General features: G+C 15.2%; 1 protein-coding gene across 3 annotated transcripts in view; it reads left to right on the top strand.

Annotated features, from left to right (window-relative positions):
- The first annotated feature begins 742 nt into the window (after window positions 1-742).
- Window positions 743-15,169, top strand: part of LOC727173 (pancreatic triacylglycerol lipase) — a 100,092-nt gene continuing 85,665 nt past the window's right edge. For all 3 annotated transcript variants that reach the window (XM_026442684.1, XM_026442686.1, XM_026442687.1), the window contains exon 1: window positions 743-1,071. In XM_026442684.1, the coding sequence (XP_026298469.1) occupies window positions 1,070-1,071 (2 nt within the window). In that variant the 5' untranslated portion in view covers window positions 743-1,069. The remainder of the gene's footprint in view (window positions 1,072-15,169) is intronic.

The following is a 15,169-nucleotide window of genomic DNA, read 5'->3' on the forward strand; positions in this document are numbered from 1 at the left end:
TAATTGTATAAACTAATATTTGCTAATTATTGCTTTTAAAAATAAATCTCTTAACATATAAAAGTTTAATAATTAAAATGAAAATAACATTAATTTTATAAATAATAATTAATTTCTTGTACAATTAGTTATATATAATATAACATAAATTTTATATTTATATTTATATTTATATTTATATTTATATTTATATTTATATTTATATTTATATTTATATTTATATTTATATTTATATTTATATTTATATTTATATTTATATTTATATTTATATTTACATTTACATTTACATTTACATTTACATTTATACAAATATAACATTTAAATGAATATAGATTCATGCAAATGTTATAATAAAATGATAAATATAAAATCATTTAAAAATTTTTTGTAATTGTAAAGATTGTAATTTTATAATTTATGCTATAATATAATTTATGAATATTTTAATTTTTTTATAATATTTAAATAAGTTTTTCCAATATTATATTTCTGCTTTTATAAAAATTAACAAGTTTTATTTAAACTTTAATACAATGTTATTAATAAAATTAATGATATAACAATATATCCACTATATATTTTCTTTATCAAATTTATTATCAATTGTAAAATATCTCCAATTCTGCTCTCACCGTTCCATTCTTCCCACTTTCCTCGAAGCAAATTCCAAGCAAGGTCGAAATTTCAATCTAACTGCTACAATCATCCTCACTATATAAACCAACCTGTGTCCCCACCTTTTGCAGAACGATCAAGCAGGTGGTGGACAAGAGATTTCGAAACGTTCGAATGGAGTATGCTCGTCGAATTCAGTTGAGTGTCGGTCTTTCTCTGTGTCGCATCTTTATTTGTTATCAATCGATTCTCGCCTTTCAGTACTTCGCAATTGTCATTGTTGACATTTCATGAAAAAAAAGTTGATCATTAATTAATCTCTAATGAACAATAATTGGTGACTCTTATGTAAAACTGCTGATTGGAGGATCGAATATTTTTTAGTTAATAAGCTGTCGATCATTATGAAATCGAAGGCCACGTGAAATTGTGACATGATAGACAAACTTCAAAAATGTGAGTAGAGATATGTTTAAAATATTATTAAAAATTCTAATATTATCATTTTCTAATCATTTAAACATTTTTTTTATTTTTATGAAATATGTTATATAAATTTCAATATTTTATTTATTTGAAAATTTAGTTTATTATTTTTATTTATTTCTATTACTACTTATTAACAATATTAATATTTATTAATATTTACTTTTAAATTTATACAAAAATAAATAATAGTAATATATAATATATATATATATATTTAGAAAAAAAAAATTTATTTTTAAATACATGTATATTATTTCTTGTTTATATATATATATATATATATATAATATAATAAAGTATGTTAATTAATTTGAAATATTTTCTAAATTATTAAAACTTTGAAACATTAAACAAATTTTAGATGAATAAAATAAAATAACTCTAAAAGAACAAAAATTTCTACTATTCCACTTATAATAGTAAAATATATTTGTTTTATAACTTTCACTATTTCATTTATTATAACTTTATTGATTATTGCTATAAAAATTATTTAGATCCTTAAAATAATATAAACAATTTTTATAACTAGAATTATATATTATTTTTATAACTAGAATATACTATAGTTATATATTATAACTTTGTTATTGCTATGAAAATTATTTGGACCTTTTAAATAATATAAATAATTTTTATAATTAGAATTTATATCATGGTTTTTCCCTTGTGATTTCTCGCTTAAATATATACAATAAAAGTTCATTATTAGGTAAATAAATTAATTAAACAATTAAATTGATTAAATTGACATTTTAAGATTTATTTATTTGAATACTTAAAAATCTCTAATAAAATAATTATTAATAAATATTATATTCAATATCATTCATTTTATATCTTTTTTTTTTCAATTTTTTATATAGAATATTTAAACACATTTTTTCATTATGAATAATAGAAATATAAACAAACAAGCATTGAAAATAATATAAATTATACATACATATATATATATATATATATATATATATATATTATATATATGGATTTATAAGTAATTATTTATTTATTTATATATATTAAAATATATTTTTAATTTTTGTATGTAAATCTTTAAATCTTTATTTAATTTGGATTTATTTTTCAATTATGAAATGAAAAGTAAGAAATAAATTATTTTTGAATAATTAATTAGTCTAAATGATAATAAAAATGAAAAATAAAAGAGAGAAATAAGAGTGAATGAAAAAATATGTATACAAATATACAATTTTTTAAATTCAAAATAAACATAAAGAAGTATATTTTTATTAATAATAATATTCTTATTCTAAATCATTAATATTTTTACAAAAATATAGATTTTTTATTTAAAATCATTTTTATGATTTTTTTATAATTTCCTAATACATGTATATATATAATAGTTATATATATATGTATATGTATAATTACATATATTTAAAACAATAATATATATATTAAATTGTAAATAACATACTGAAGACTTTGCATTATTTGTTTACATTTATTTTTTTACATTATGTTTAGTTTTGACTCTCAAATCTATACTGATTCTTTTTTTTCTTTTTTCTGTAATACTGGCTCTATTTTTGTCTCTCTCTCTCTCTCTCTCTCTCTCTCTCTCTCTCTCTCTCTCTCTCTCTCTCTCTCTCTCTCTCTCTCTCTTATGCATATATACATATTTAATATTACGTAAATACAGTCGTTAAAGTACTTCGATAATCTTATCTAAACGTTATTTTTTATACTTCTATATTATGATTTAATTTTTTAATTATATAATGATTTTAACACTTTCAACATATGTATATGTATATATATATTTGTCATCATCTCATTCGTACTGAAAAAATATTATTTTGAAATGATACAATGATATAAATATCTAATATTTATTATAAAAAAATAGAATATAATATATCTACTATTATCAATCATAAATCAAAGTTTAATAAAAATTTTTTACGAATATGTATATAATATACATAATATATAAACTAAAACTAAACTGTATCATATATAGAAAAAAATTGTTTGAATGATAATTTTGACAATATATTTCGAAATCATTAAAATCGATATAATCTTCTCTATTTTAAAAATAGATAACATTTTCATTATCCAAATTAATAGAATTATTCAAGAAATTTCAAATGAAACAGATTTTTTTTAAATGAATTAATCTATATTTTGAGCAAAATAATTTGCAAGAAAATTGAAATAATAGTGTAAAAAACGATAATATATTATTTTTATTATAAAAATTAGAGATCTCATATTTTACTATATTTTTTTAATTGTCAAATTATATAAATTTTTTTAAATACAAAGAATCTATATATTTTATAAATAAATTTTTAATTTTCCCCTTCTATTTTTTATTATCAGTAATTATGGATTTCCCAATAAAATATATTATATAAGTATATTATATAAATATATTATATAATATATTAAATATATTATATATTATATATTATATATATTATATTATATATATATATATTATATATTATATATATTATATTATATATATATATATATATATATATATATATATATTTTCATAAATTTAGCAAAAATAAATAGCAAGTTCTATTGTAATTATCAAATATTTTTGTAATTTATATATATAATTGTTTTCTTTATTTTTTTCATAATTGAAAATAGAATAGAATTTATTGTTTTTATTTCTACATAAATAAAAACTGCATGAAACATATAATCTGCATAATTTATGATGAATGTTGTAAATATTTTTATTATATATTTTATATATATTTATTATATAGAAATAAATATAAAAATATAAATTCGAAGGAAATATAAATTCATAGGAATCGAAGTTATACGAATATCTAAATATTTTGTGTTATCATGAATATAATTTATTTTTATAAATTATATTATATTATTATATTAATAATAATTTATTTTATTCTATAGATATTATATTAAATCTATATATAATACATATATACATATATATAGTATATAGTAAAACATATATAATATATAATAAAACATTTATAAACATAAACATTTCATGAGATCAAAAAGAAAATGTAACTTTTTAAATATAGAGATTAACATAAATATAAATATTTATATTTATATGTAATTAAGATAATAGATACTTGAATTTTTTTTTTCATTTTATACGTAAATAAAATGTAAATATCCATTTTATTTCTTCAAATCTTCATTTGTAAGAATTAAAATAAAATCTTTCATTTTGATATAGAATATAAAATAAAATATTTATAAATAAATTATTTAAATAATTATTTATAAATATTTATATTTATATTTTTTATATTTTATATATATATATATATATATATATATATATATATATATATATATGTATATATATATAAAATATTTGTAAATGTATATTTTTTAAAATAATACATGCATTAAAATGCATTTAAATATAATTGTTACATTTATATATAAATTTGAATGTTAAAAAAACATGAAATTTTTTATGCATATTATATGTTATTAATTTTAAAAAAAAATTATATATACATATACATATCTTATAATTTTATGTATTAATTGTTAAAAACAATAACTTTTTTATAAAATAAATTTGGAAATATGAAAATTTTTATACAAGATTATTAATATCTTAACCATTTGTTATGGAAAAAAATTCTCTTATAATTCAACTTGAATAATCCAATATATGATTCTTTCTTTCAATTTCTGTTTGATTATGCTGCATTATAAAAAAGCAACTCTTTTTATATTCATTGATTATACTCTACAATATAAGTTGAAACATATATTAATTTCATTTTCTATTTGTGATTTAAAACATAATAAAAGATTTCTTCAAATTTTATCAGTAATTTAATTAAAAATAAATATAAAATTTAAATTTTAAGTTAAAAATATTAAAATTTAAATTTTAAGTTAAAAATAATAGATACATTATATGTGCTTCATCATATTCATTTAAAAAAAAAATGAACAGTTTAGTAATGAAATTTTTGTACCTTATCAAAGATAGAAATTATGTTTAATTTAATTAATTTTTAGTTTTTTAAAATATCTAATAAAAATTTTTTTTCATATCTCGTTTACTAAATTCAAAGGAATTTTATTTTGAATTATGAATTTTTTTAATAAAAATTAATTTAAGTTCATTTTATAAATATCTCAAAATTGACAATTTTTTTATATTTATTTATTATATCATGAAAAAGTTATTGTCAAATAATATTTATCCATACTTAGTAATATTTTAATTATTTAATTATCATTCCTAATTAGAAATATTAGATATAAATAGTAGTTAAAAATGTTCAGATAATGTACATAATTACTAGTAGTACTAACTAATAATAAAATATATATAATATGAAAAATACTCGATTGACACGAATAGTTCAAAAAAACTTTATTCGAGTATTATAGTATTTATTATGGCAATTAAATATTTCTATTAATTAAAATTTTCTATTATTTCTTAGATATTTGCAATTATTTTAATAAAAAATTTAATACAATAATATTTAATTGTTATCATTGATCATATCTATTAATTATATTATAATATATATATAAGAAATAATAGAAAATTTTAATATATATATATAATATATATTATATATATATTTTAATATTATGTCAAAAATTTAATCTTCGACATTTTAGATTTTAATTTTTGCTTATTTTAAATTTAAAAACATTTTTTTTGAATTCCTAAATCTTGTATCATATTTAAATCGAATATTTTTTTATTATTTCTTCACATATATTTTTCTTAAATTATATAAATTTATAATCATCAGAATTACCTAAATTAAATTTTTATTTTTAATTTTTTATAATTATTATTTTTATATGCTTTGTTTTTTATATATCTGTTCGTGTTCATAATAATAGTAATATAATATAATTATAATAATGTAATCATAGTAATAATAGTTCATAATTCTATTGTAATGATTTAGAGAATGTTAGGTGCTAATGGAATCTCCTTCGACAGATTCGCAATTTCACAAATTCTTAAAGACAAGTGGATTGTATAAGTAGTAAGAAGCATATATCTACTAGAGAGCAGGATCTCTCACAATGTCGCAGCAGATAATCGCGTTGGACGATTAGAAAGATATGATGTGTAAATTATGATGTAATCACCATGAGACTCTATTTGCAACTGAAGCTCATATCTTCAGAAAAATCTCTTCTTAATTTAATTGGAAAGGTCAAAATTTCCCGGTAGAGCATGCCAATAATATCGCAGCCGGTGCCCGGTTTGTGACACCAATCAAATTCGAGAAAGTTCTTCTCTTGAGTGATGATCTGTATACAAAGATCTCATAATAAACAGGAACCGATCGGTGCATTTCCCTTATAGATTCTTCGGATGAGAATAATATTATTCTTTGAATCAATTGGATCTAAAATATATCACTGTTAGGATTGATTCAGCTGGTTTGAAATATGTCAAAAATATACAATTATAAATTTCAATTAAATTCTCAAAGATAGTTTTCTCAAATAATACCGTCCTTTATTTAAGCTTAATAGAGATCCACGTGTGGTAAGAACAAAAAGAGTTTTTTATTATTTTTATGAAAAATTTCTCCGAATAAGCTATAAATCTCTAAATAAGTTTAATAATAAATTTATATTTTTTCTCAAATTTAAGTTTAGATTTTTTATAATCTTTTATTCATAGGTTATTTTTTCAAATATTTAAACAATAAATTTTTTTAAATTCGCTGTACAGTTTGTATAAAATATTTCCTAATTTTAATAATTATTTTTGCATTATTGCATTTATGTATACATATATACAGAATTTGAAGCTACATAAAAAATCTTTTACCTCTAAATAAAAGAACTTCTTTTTCTTTCTTTATAGTATTTTTCTTTCTATAATTATCTTAAATAGAAATAATAACAAGTTTATTTTATTCTTCTATCTTTGCTATCTTTTTTATATAATTTGTTTTCTTATTTGGCCGATTTACAGTTGTGAATATCAACAATAATAGTTTTATTATTAATAATACTTCAAAAAAATAACAGAGAAATAAATAATAAAAATTGACAGTATCAAAATTGCAATAAAGATAGAACTATTTCCGCATTAGTAAATAAAAAGATTCATTTAAGTAATTATAGTTGTTGGCTAGTATTGTGGCTAGTGAAATACCGAATGTATATTGGTGAATGTGAAAGTAATAACCATCAATGCTTGATCATCAATTGATTAATGTCTTCTTTTAGAATATTTTTTTTTATATAATTGAAACAATTCAATGGTAAATGTTTTTTGCATAAAAAATTATTTAAGTCATAAATTTGAATTATTTTGAAATTCAATACATCAAAGAATATCATAAATAAAAAAGAATTCTATTAATTTTCATCTTTCATTTTAAATAATAAAAAATATATTTTATACAATTTGAGATATAATTTTGAGATACAAAATATAATTTTAAATTAATAAAATTTCTTAATTTTCACATATTTCTTGAACATATGTATAAAAATTATATAACATTGAAAATAGGCAATTAATAATTTTCATAAATAATCTCAAAATAACTCAAAAGTAAATTTTGAATGTTAAAATATGAATTGTGTGTTTTTATATTTATTAAATATGTATATAATTTTAAATATGTATATAATTTATATAAAATATTAATTCAATTATTTTATAATAATTTATTTTATTATTAAATAAAAACCTTTTAAATTTAACAATAATAATATTAATATAATATTAGAATAGAATGTACAAATCATGTTTCACCTTATCTAAAATGTTTCCACTATTAATTAAAATGTCAAATAACTTTTCTATAATAAATTATTCAATCTCATATATTAATAAAAAATATAATTTTACTTGAAAAAATTAAAATTAAATTAATAAAATAATTACATAAAATATTTATATTATTATTCTCATAAATATGATGAACATTAAATAAAATTTGAAAAAGTTTTACAATCTCTTACAATCAATACAATGTAATGTAATCAATATAATAGCATGTAATTTTATATGTAATTTTTTATATTAGTAATATTTTTTAACAAAAATGATATTTTATTTTTTAAACTAAAAATTATATTAAATTATTTAAATAAGTTATTTATATTTGTAAAAAATAAATACTCTATCAAAAAAAAATAAATTTAAATTCATTTCTTCTAATTAATTAAGATAGTAATAAGATAATTAATAAAAATATAAATCAAGCATGTCCGAATATTTTTAATAATTTTATTAACTATATCTTTAACAATTTTATAATACATATTTTATCAAATTTTTATATTTATTTTTTGACTGATAAATATCTTAAAAAAGATATTAAAATTTTTTTAATGAATATAATATCAATAAAATATATAGATAAAATAAGTTAATAAATTTTAATTTTGAATTATGAAGCGAATAAAATCACTTATATTACATCTTATATATCTTCTTCTATTCATTATACTTTTTTGAACAACTTAATTCTCTCAGAAAAAAAATGAAAATCTAAATAAATTTGATTTGCTTTTATTTATTTATAAAACGTAATCATAATAATTAAATTTGACAATAAAATAAAAAAGTTAAATATAAGAATAAAATAAAAAATACAAAAATTAATAAAAAATTTGTCTTATTAAAAAATTATAATTAATATAATATAATTGAATTTTGTAAATTAAATACATTTATTTATTTATTTATTTAATGATATGAATATAATACAAAATTCTCTGGAATTGCCCTTGAAAGTATTTTTTATATTGCGTTTAGAGTGAAAGTTACTCTCGTATAGCCATTCTCAATTTAGTATCAACTTGCAAGAAATACTATCGACAGAAACTTACGAGAATTTTATTTTGAAATGGACTTGTATCTTAAGATATAGTCCGCTTTCTTTCTTAAATTTATACAAAAATACATGTCATCAATCATATTCATCTAGAAATAACAATATTTTTGAAAATATTTTGAAAATCAAAAATATACTGGCAATATAAAAGATCAACTTATTATCAACTAAATTGATATAATTTGCGAAGTTGGTTATAGATATATAATTTTTTAAGTATTATATAAAATATAATATAATAAAATAATAATTATAATACAATAAGTAGCATTATAAAACAAAATATCAGTAAAATATTTATTATTCAAATTAAATTTTCAACTTTAAAATTTAATAATTAAATTTATTTATGAAAATTAATTTTTTTGAATTTTTTTTATATTATAATCGGCAATATTTTATATAGACATTTGGATAATGGATTATTAATTTAAAAATCAATCGTTCTATAGTTCAAATTTTTAAGAAAAAAATATTTCTATCTAATTATCCAATTAAAATAAATAAAATTATTGAATTCGAATATAATATGATAAAAAATTATAATAAATCACAAATAATTTTTTATTAGCATTATTATATTATTGATATATTCATTTCAATATTACATTTGCATTTTGTTACATCATATTTGTTACTAAATAATATCGATAACTATATCATTGAACTGGATCATGCTAACATAAACATTATTGGATAAAAGAACATCAAAATCATTAATCATTCGTATCATGATTCCAATTTCCATTCTATGACTTAAATTCACAGCACGTGCCCGAACATACATTTATAGTATCCACAGTATAATGATTGGTTGTTGGCAAAGTTTTTGAGAACATTGGTCAACAGAAAGTTTCGAAGAGTATATTAAATAATTTTGAATAGTAAATATTCAAATGTCATTATACATATTGTGCATATATTTATCAATTTATGATACTTATGATTATTATGATATAATAAATAATTATGTAATAAATTATAGTATGATATATATATATGATTTATTTTCTTTTTTATGATAAAGATAAAAATAAAATAATAAAAATAATAAAAATTACATAAGGAAAAATTATGAATATACCATGATATACTATATATATTCCGATTGTATTATATTATAAACTAAATATAGAAGTAAAACATTAACTAATAATATATCAAAGAAATTTAATAATTTCAATAATTGCTTATTATATATTTATCATTTATTATTTATTTATTACTTATTATAATTTTATTAGTTATTATGATTTATTAAAACAAAAACAAATTTGTTTTAATTATATGCTTGTTTATTTTTGCATAAAGAATTAAATTATCAATTATCGAATTTTTTTTTAAATTACTTGTCTCTGTTTGGAATTATAATTCATAGTTTAAGATGTTTTGATTTAATTTAAGGTTTCTAACATAAAAAATATATTCAGAGAACAAATATTTTAAATATTTTGAAATTTTAAATATTATATTTTATAAATTTTAAATATTATTATATTTTAAATATTTTGAATTTTTAAAATGTATAAATAAATTTATAAAAAATTTATAAATGTAATTTATAAATTTAATATTACTTTGATATATAATATATTATTTAATATATTATTATTTAATATATTATTCATATATATATTATATATTATATATTAATATTTTTATTAAGATCTAAATAATAGAATATATAAAAAAAAATTTTTTCAATTAAAAAATATATATAGAAAATATTGTACATTATCGATTTTATTATATAATGAAATATTTAAATAGATAGAATTAGAATAGAATTAAAAAATTATAATATTATATAATTATATAATTATTAATGATAATAATACTTAATAAAAATTATTTAATAATAAAATTTAATAATAAAATTTGATAATTCAGAAAAATATGAAAATTTAATTTATAGGAAACATAAAATTATTCATTATTAATTATTTAATTATTAAATTTCTAATTATTATTTAATTTGTAAAATTTACATTATTAATCATTATTTACATTATTATTACATATTAAGTTAATAAAATATTTATTTTGTTTTTATCTTCTATTGAAATTTTTTTTTTATAAATATTTGAAGCAAAACAATTAATATTTTTATCTCTAAATTTGATTTGTATATATTTTTATACAGTACAATTTATTCAATTTTAATTCAAAAATACTTTTAAAAGGAGAGAAAAAATTTTTAAAGAGACATCTTCTAATTTAACTTCAGTTATAAGTTGAATTTTATAAGTATTTATTCAGTATTATAATTTTTTTGTAAATAAAAATTTTTAATAGAGTTGTAATGTTGATAAACATAAAAATATATATTAAAACTTATTTAATCAGTTGCAAACAATTTTTACAAATTTTCGTTAATGAAACAAGATAGAGATAGTTTGCAATAAAAACAGAGCTATTAACTTTAAATACTTTAAGTTTATGTTAGATGACTCAATAATTAATAGTCAAATAAGTCATCAACTGACATTTTTATATATTAGCTTTTATTTTTATTTTATGATTTTATTATTGATTTAGAATAAATTTAAATTTATATTGATACATTAGATTATGTTATTAAAAACAAAACAAAGTATAAGATTATCAAATTAATATATTATGTATTAATGTAAAAAATATATATATAATAAATGCAAATCAATTCAAATTTTTTTTCATGTATTTCATTTATTTTTTCAAAATTAATATTCAATTACACATTTTTATTATTTTTTCATTATAATAACATTAAATATAAAATGAAAAAAAAATCGAAAAAAATTATATTAAATAAAAATTATATTATAATTATATTATAATAAAAAATTATGTTTACAATAGCTCAGCCAAATTACAAACAAGAATAAAATTAATAGATATTTTAATTTAATCTGATATTAAAAATGATATTAAAAATAGTAAAGCGATCAGTTAATTTACGTAGCATAAACTATTTTCCTCTTAAATTATTTTAAAAATTATTGTAATTTTTTTATTATTTTTTCTTATATAAAATATGAAATAATAAAATAAATAAAATAAAATATAATAAAATAAAATAAATAAAAAAAAATATAATAAAGTATAAATGAAATAATATGTAATAATTATATATAAAATAATATGTAATAATTATATATAATTATATATAAAATTATATATAAAATATATAAATATATAATAATAGTATAATAAAAATTAATTTCTTAATAATAAAAAATTAAAGAATTATTAAATATGTATATGATTTTATTAAAAAAAAATTAAAGTAAAATTTAAATTCATTGGATTTAATATTACCCTAAATTCTGAATATATTGTATAAAGCTAATATTTTACATATATATAATACATATTTATTTTTTCAATTTTCAGATTATATTTTTAATATACAGAATATTGATTACTGAAGTGGATAAATTTGATTTTTTAACACTAATATTTGTAGAAAAGTCCCATTTTTTTGCAAATAAACAAATATATAAATAATAAATAAATTATAAGTAAATTATAATATAAATAATAATAACAAAATAATAATAAAAATAAAATAATAATAATAAAACTTATATTTATATAAATTTTATTAAACTTTTTATATATCATTCATTATCATTAATATTTTAAATATTTAATGAAACATTATAAATACTAAAATATTAAATATTATATATAGAAATTAAATAAATCATATAATTTAAATATTAAAATATTATTATTCTTTATAATAATTTTAATAATTATAATAATAATGATGATAATGATAATGATAATTTTGAACTCAATATTATTCAATTAAAAATTAATTTTTAAATAAATTGCATATGATTTCTCATTAAATTACATCTCAATGCAAAAATTTTGTGATTTTTCTAATTTATTTTTGCTATTCGTATTTTGTATTCAGTAATTTACATAATATTCATATTTATTTAAGACAAATTTTTTTTCTTGTTTAACAACAGCATGATGTTATATAATAAATTATAACTAATGAATGATATTCGTGTAATTTATTACAAGTTGTAAATATTATTTGATGAATATAAATTATTATGAATCAAAGATCTATTTATTTTAATTTAAATATCATAATAAAAAATATAGAAAAATATGAAGTTAATTAATGATTTTTAAATAATAATATTTTAAGTATTATCAATTAATATCCATGAAAAAAAATTTTTTGTTTTTGCATTAAGATTGATATAATTTCATATATTTTATTACTACATAATATTTTAAATAATATAAAATAATTTATTATAATCTATTATAAAAGAATTATCATAAGATTTCTATGTATCATTTGGATTTAAAAAAATAATTTTTATTTTTTTAAAAAAATAATAGATATATATATATATATATATATATATATATATATATATATATATATAACGACATAATCGATTTTATTATCATTATCGTATGTATTATATAAAAAGCATTTTAAATATTGGATTACGAAAATTATTTTTGAAGTGATATTTTGCTTAAATTTCTTAATGAAAACTATAAAATATTAAACCTCATTATTCTTTACTTAATAATAATTGATGTATTGATAAAAATGATCATAAAAATTTATAAAGATTATAACGTACTTTAAAAATAGAAGTGACAATACCGAATAGAAATTATACATTCCTGAGTATACATTCCTTAAATATATAATTAATGAATATTTTCCATATTCCGAAAAAAGCAAATTTCAAATTGCATTTCTTGATTTTCAAAATTTATAATATTATTTTATTTATTAACAGTCAATCAAATAGACTTATTTTTATTGGAAGAATTTTAACATTATATTGACATTACAATTTTTTTAGAAATGTATATATATATACATTAAAATTTATAATATTATATTAATTATTGACAAATTGATGTATGATTAACTAAAAAGAATTGATTTTTATTCGATATTATATTGTAATTTTTTCCAAGATATAAAGTGATAATATTTTCGTAAAATTTATTATCTTTGAATCAATTTTAAAAACCAAAATCGACACAAAAATTAATATACAAAAATGTTAGTAAGATATTTTTATATATTTCTTTGATTATATATTTTTTTAGATTTATATATAATCTTTGATCTTTAAAGATATATATAAATATATTATCATTCTATACATAATAGATATAATTCATAAATATTGTAATCAATATATGTATATGTATTAAGTTCAACACATAATGTATTATACATATATTTATACATGTATGTATATATATATATATATATATTAATTATACATGTGTAGTAGGTTGTTGAATTGATGTTTATTATAATAATCACAAAAAAAAATTTCATTAAAGAAAATTTTTTAGAAATTTTAAATCTCATAGTTTATGTTATGTATAATTGATTAATTTTTGTTTTAAAATTTTCTTTTTTAGATTGTCGGAAGAATCTGAAAAATATTTAATGTTTATTATATTAAAAGTATTTAATTTATATTTAATGATATTAATTTTTAAATATTTTATTATATTTAATAATTATAATGAAAAATAACAATAATAATAATCTATAATATTAGATTAAAAATAATTTATAATTATACTAAATAATTTCTATATCAAAAATAATCTTATATTTAATTTTATTCTAATTTTATTATAATTTTTAATCTTATTACTTATAAAGAAGAAATAAAAAGAATTGAAAAAATCAAAGAAAATAGAAATTAAATTAAATTAATACGAAAAAAAAAATATCAAAGATTTTCTAGGATAATCTTTACTTCTAAGGAAAAAGTAGCATGTGTCTCCAAAATCGGGTGTACAAGTTGCAAGTAAATGTATTTCATATATATATATTAGTTACTTTCTCTTGCGTTCACATAAGCATCAAGCAATTTTAAATTCTTTGTCTAGCTAATCTAAATAGAAATAAATATTTAATATTTAAACTTGTCAAAACATTTTATGAATTCATATAAAGTTAGAAGATTCTCAAGAACTATTATGTGTTTATTATTTAAATATTTTTTAGAATTTTTATAAATTTTAAATAAGAATTCAACTAAAGATAATTTAATTTAAGATATTTAATTTAAAAATTTGACCTATTAAATAATTATAATTTAATTATAATTACATAATTACATAATTTCTAGTAATTTTTATTTTTTTACATTATTGAATCTTTAATATATGTTTATATAAAATTCTGATATGAAATCTAATTTTTTTTGCAATTTTTATGA

The sequence above is a fragment of the Apis mellifera genome, linkage group LG9 (assembly GCF_003254395.2).
Source record: "Apis mellifera strain DH4 linkage group LG9, Amel_HAv3.1, whole genome shotgun sequence".
NCBI lineage: Eukaryota > Metazoa > Arthropoda > Insecta > Hymenoptera > Apidae > Apis > Apis mellifera.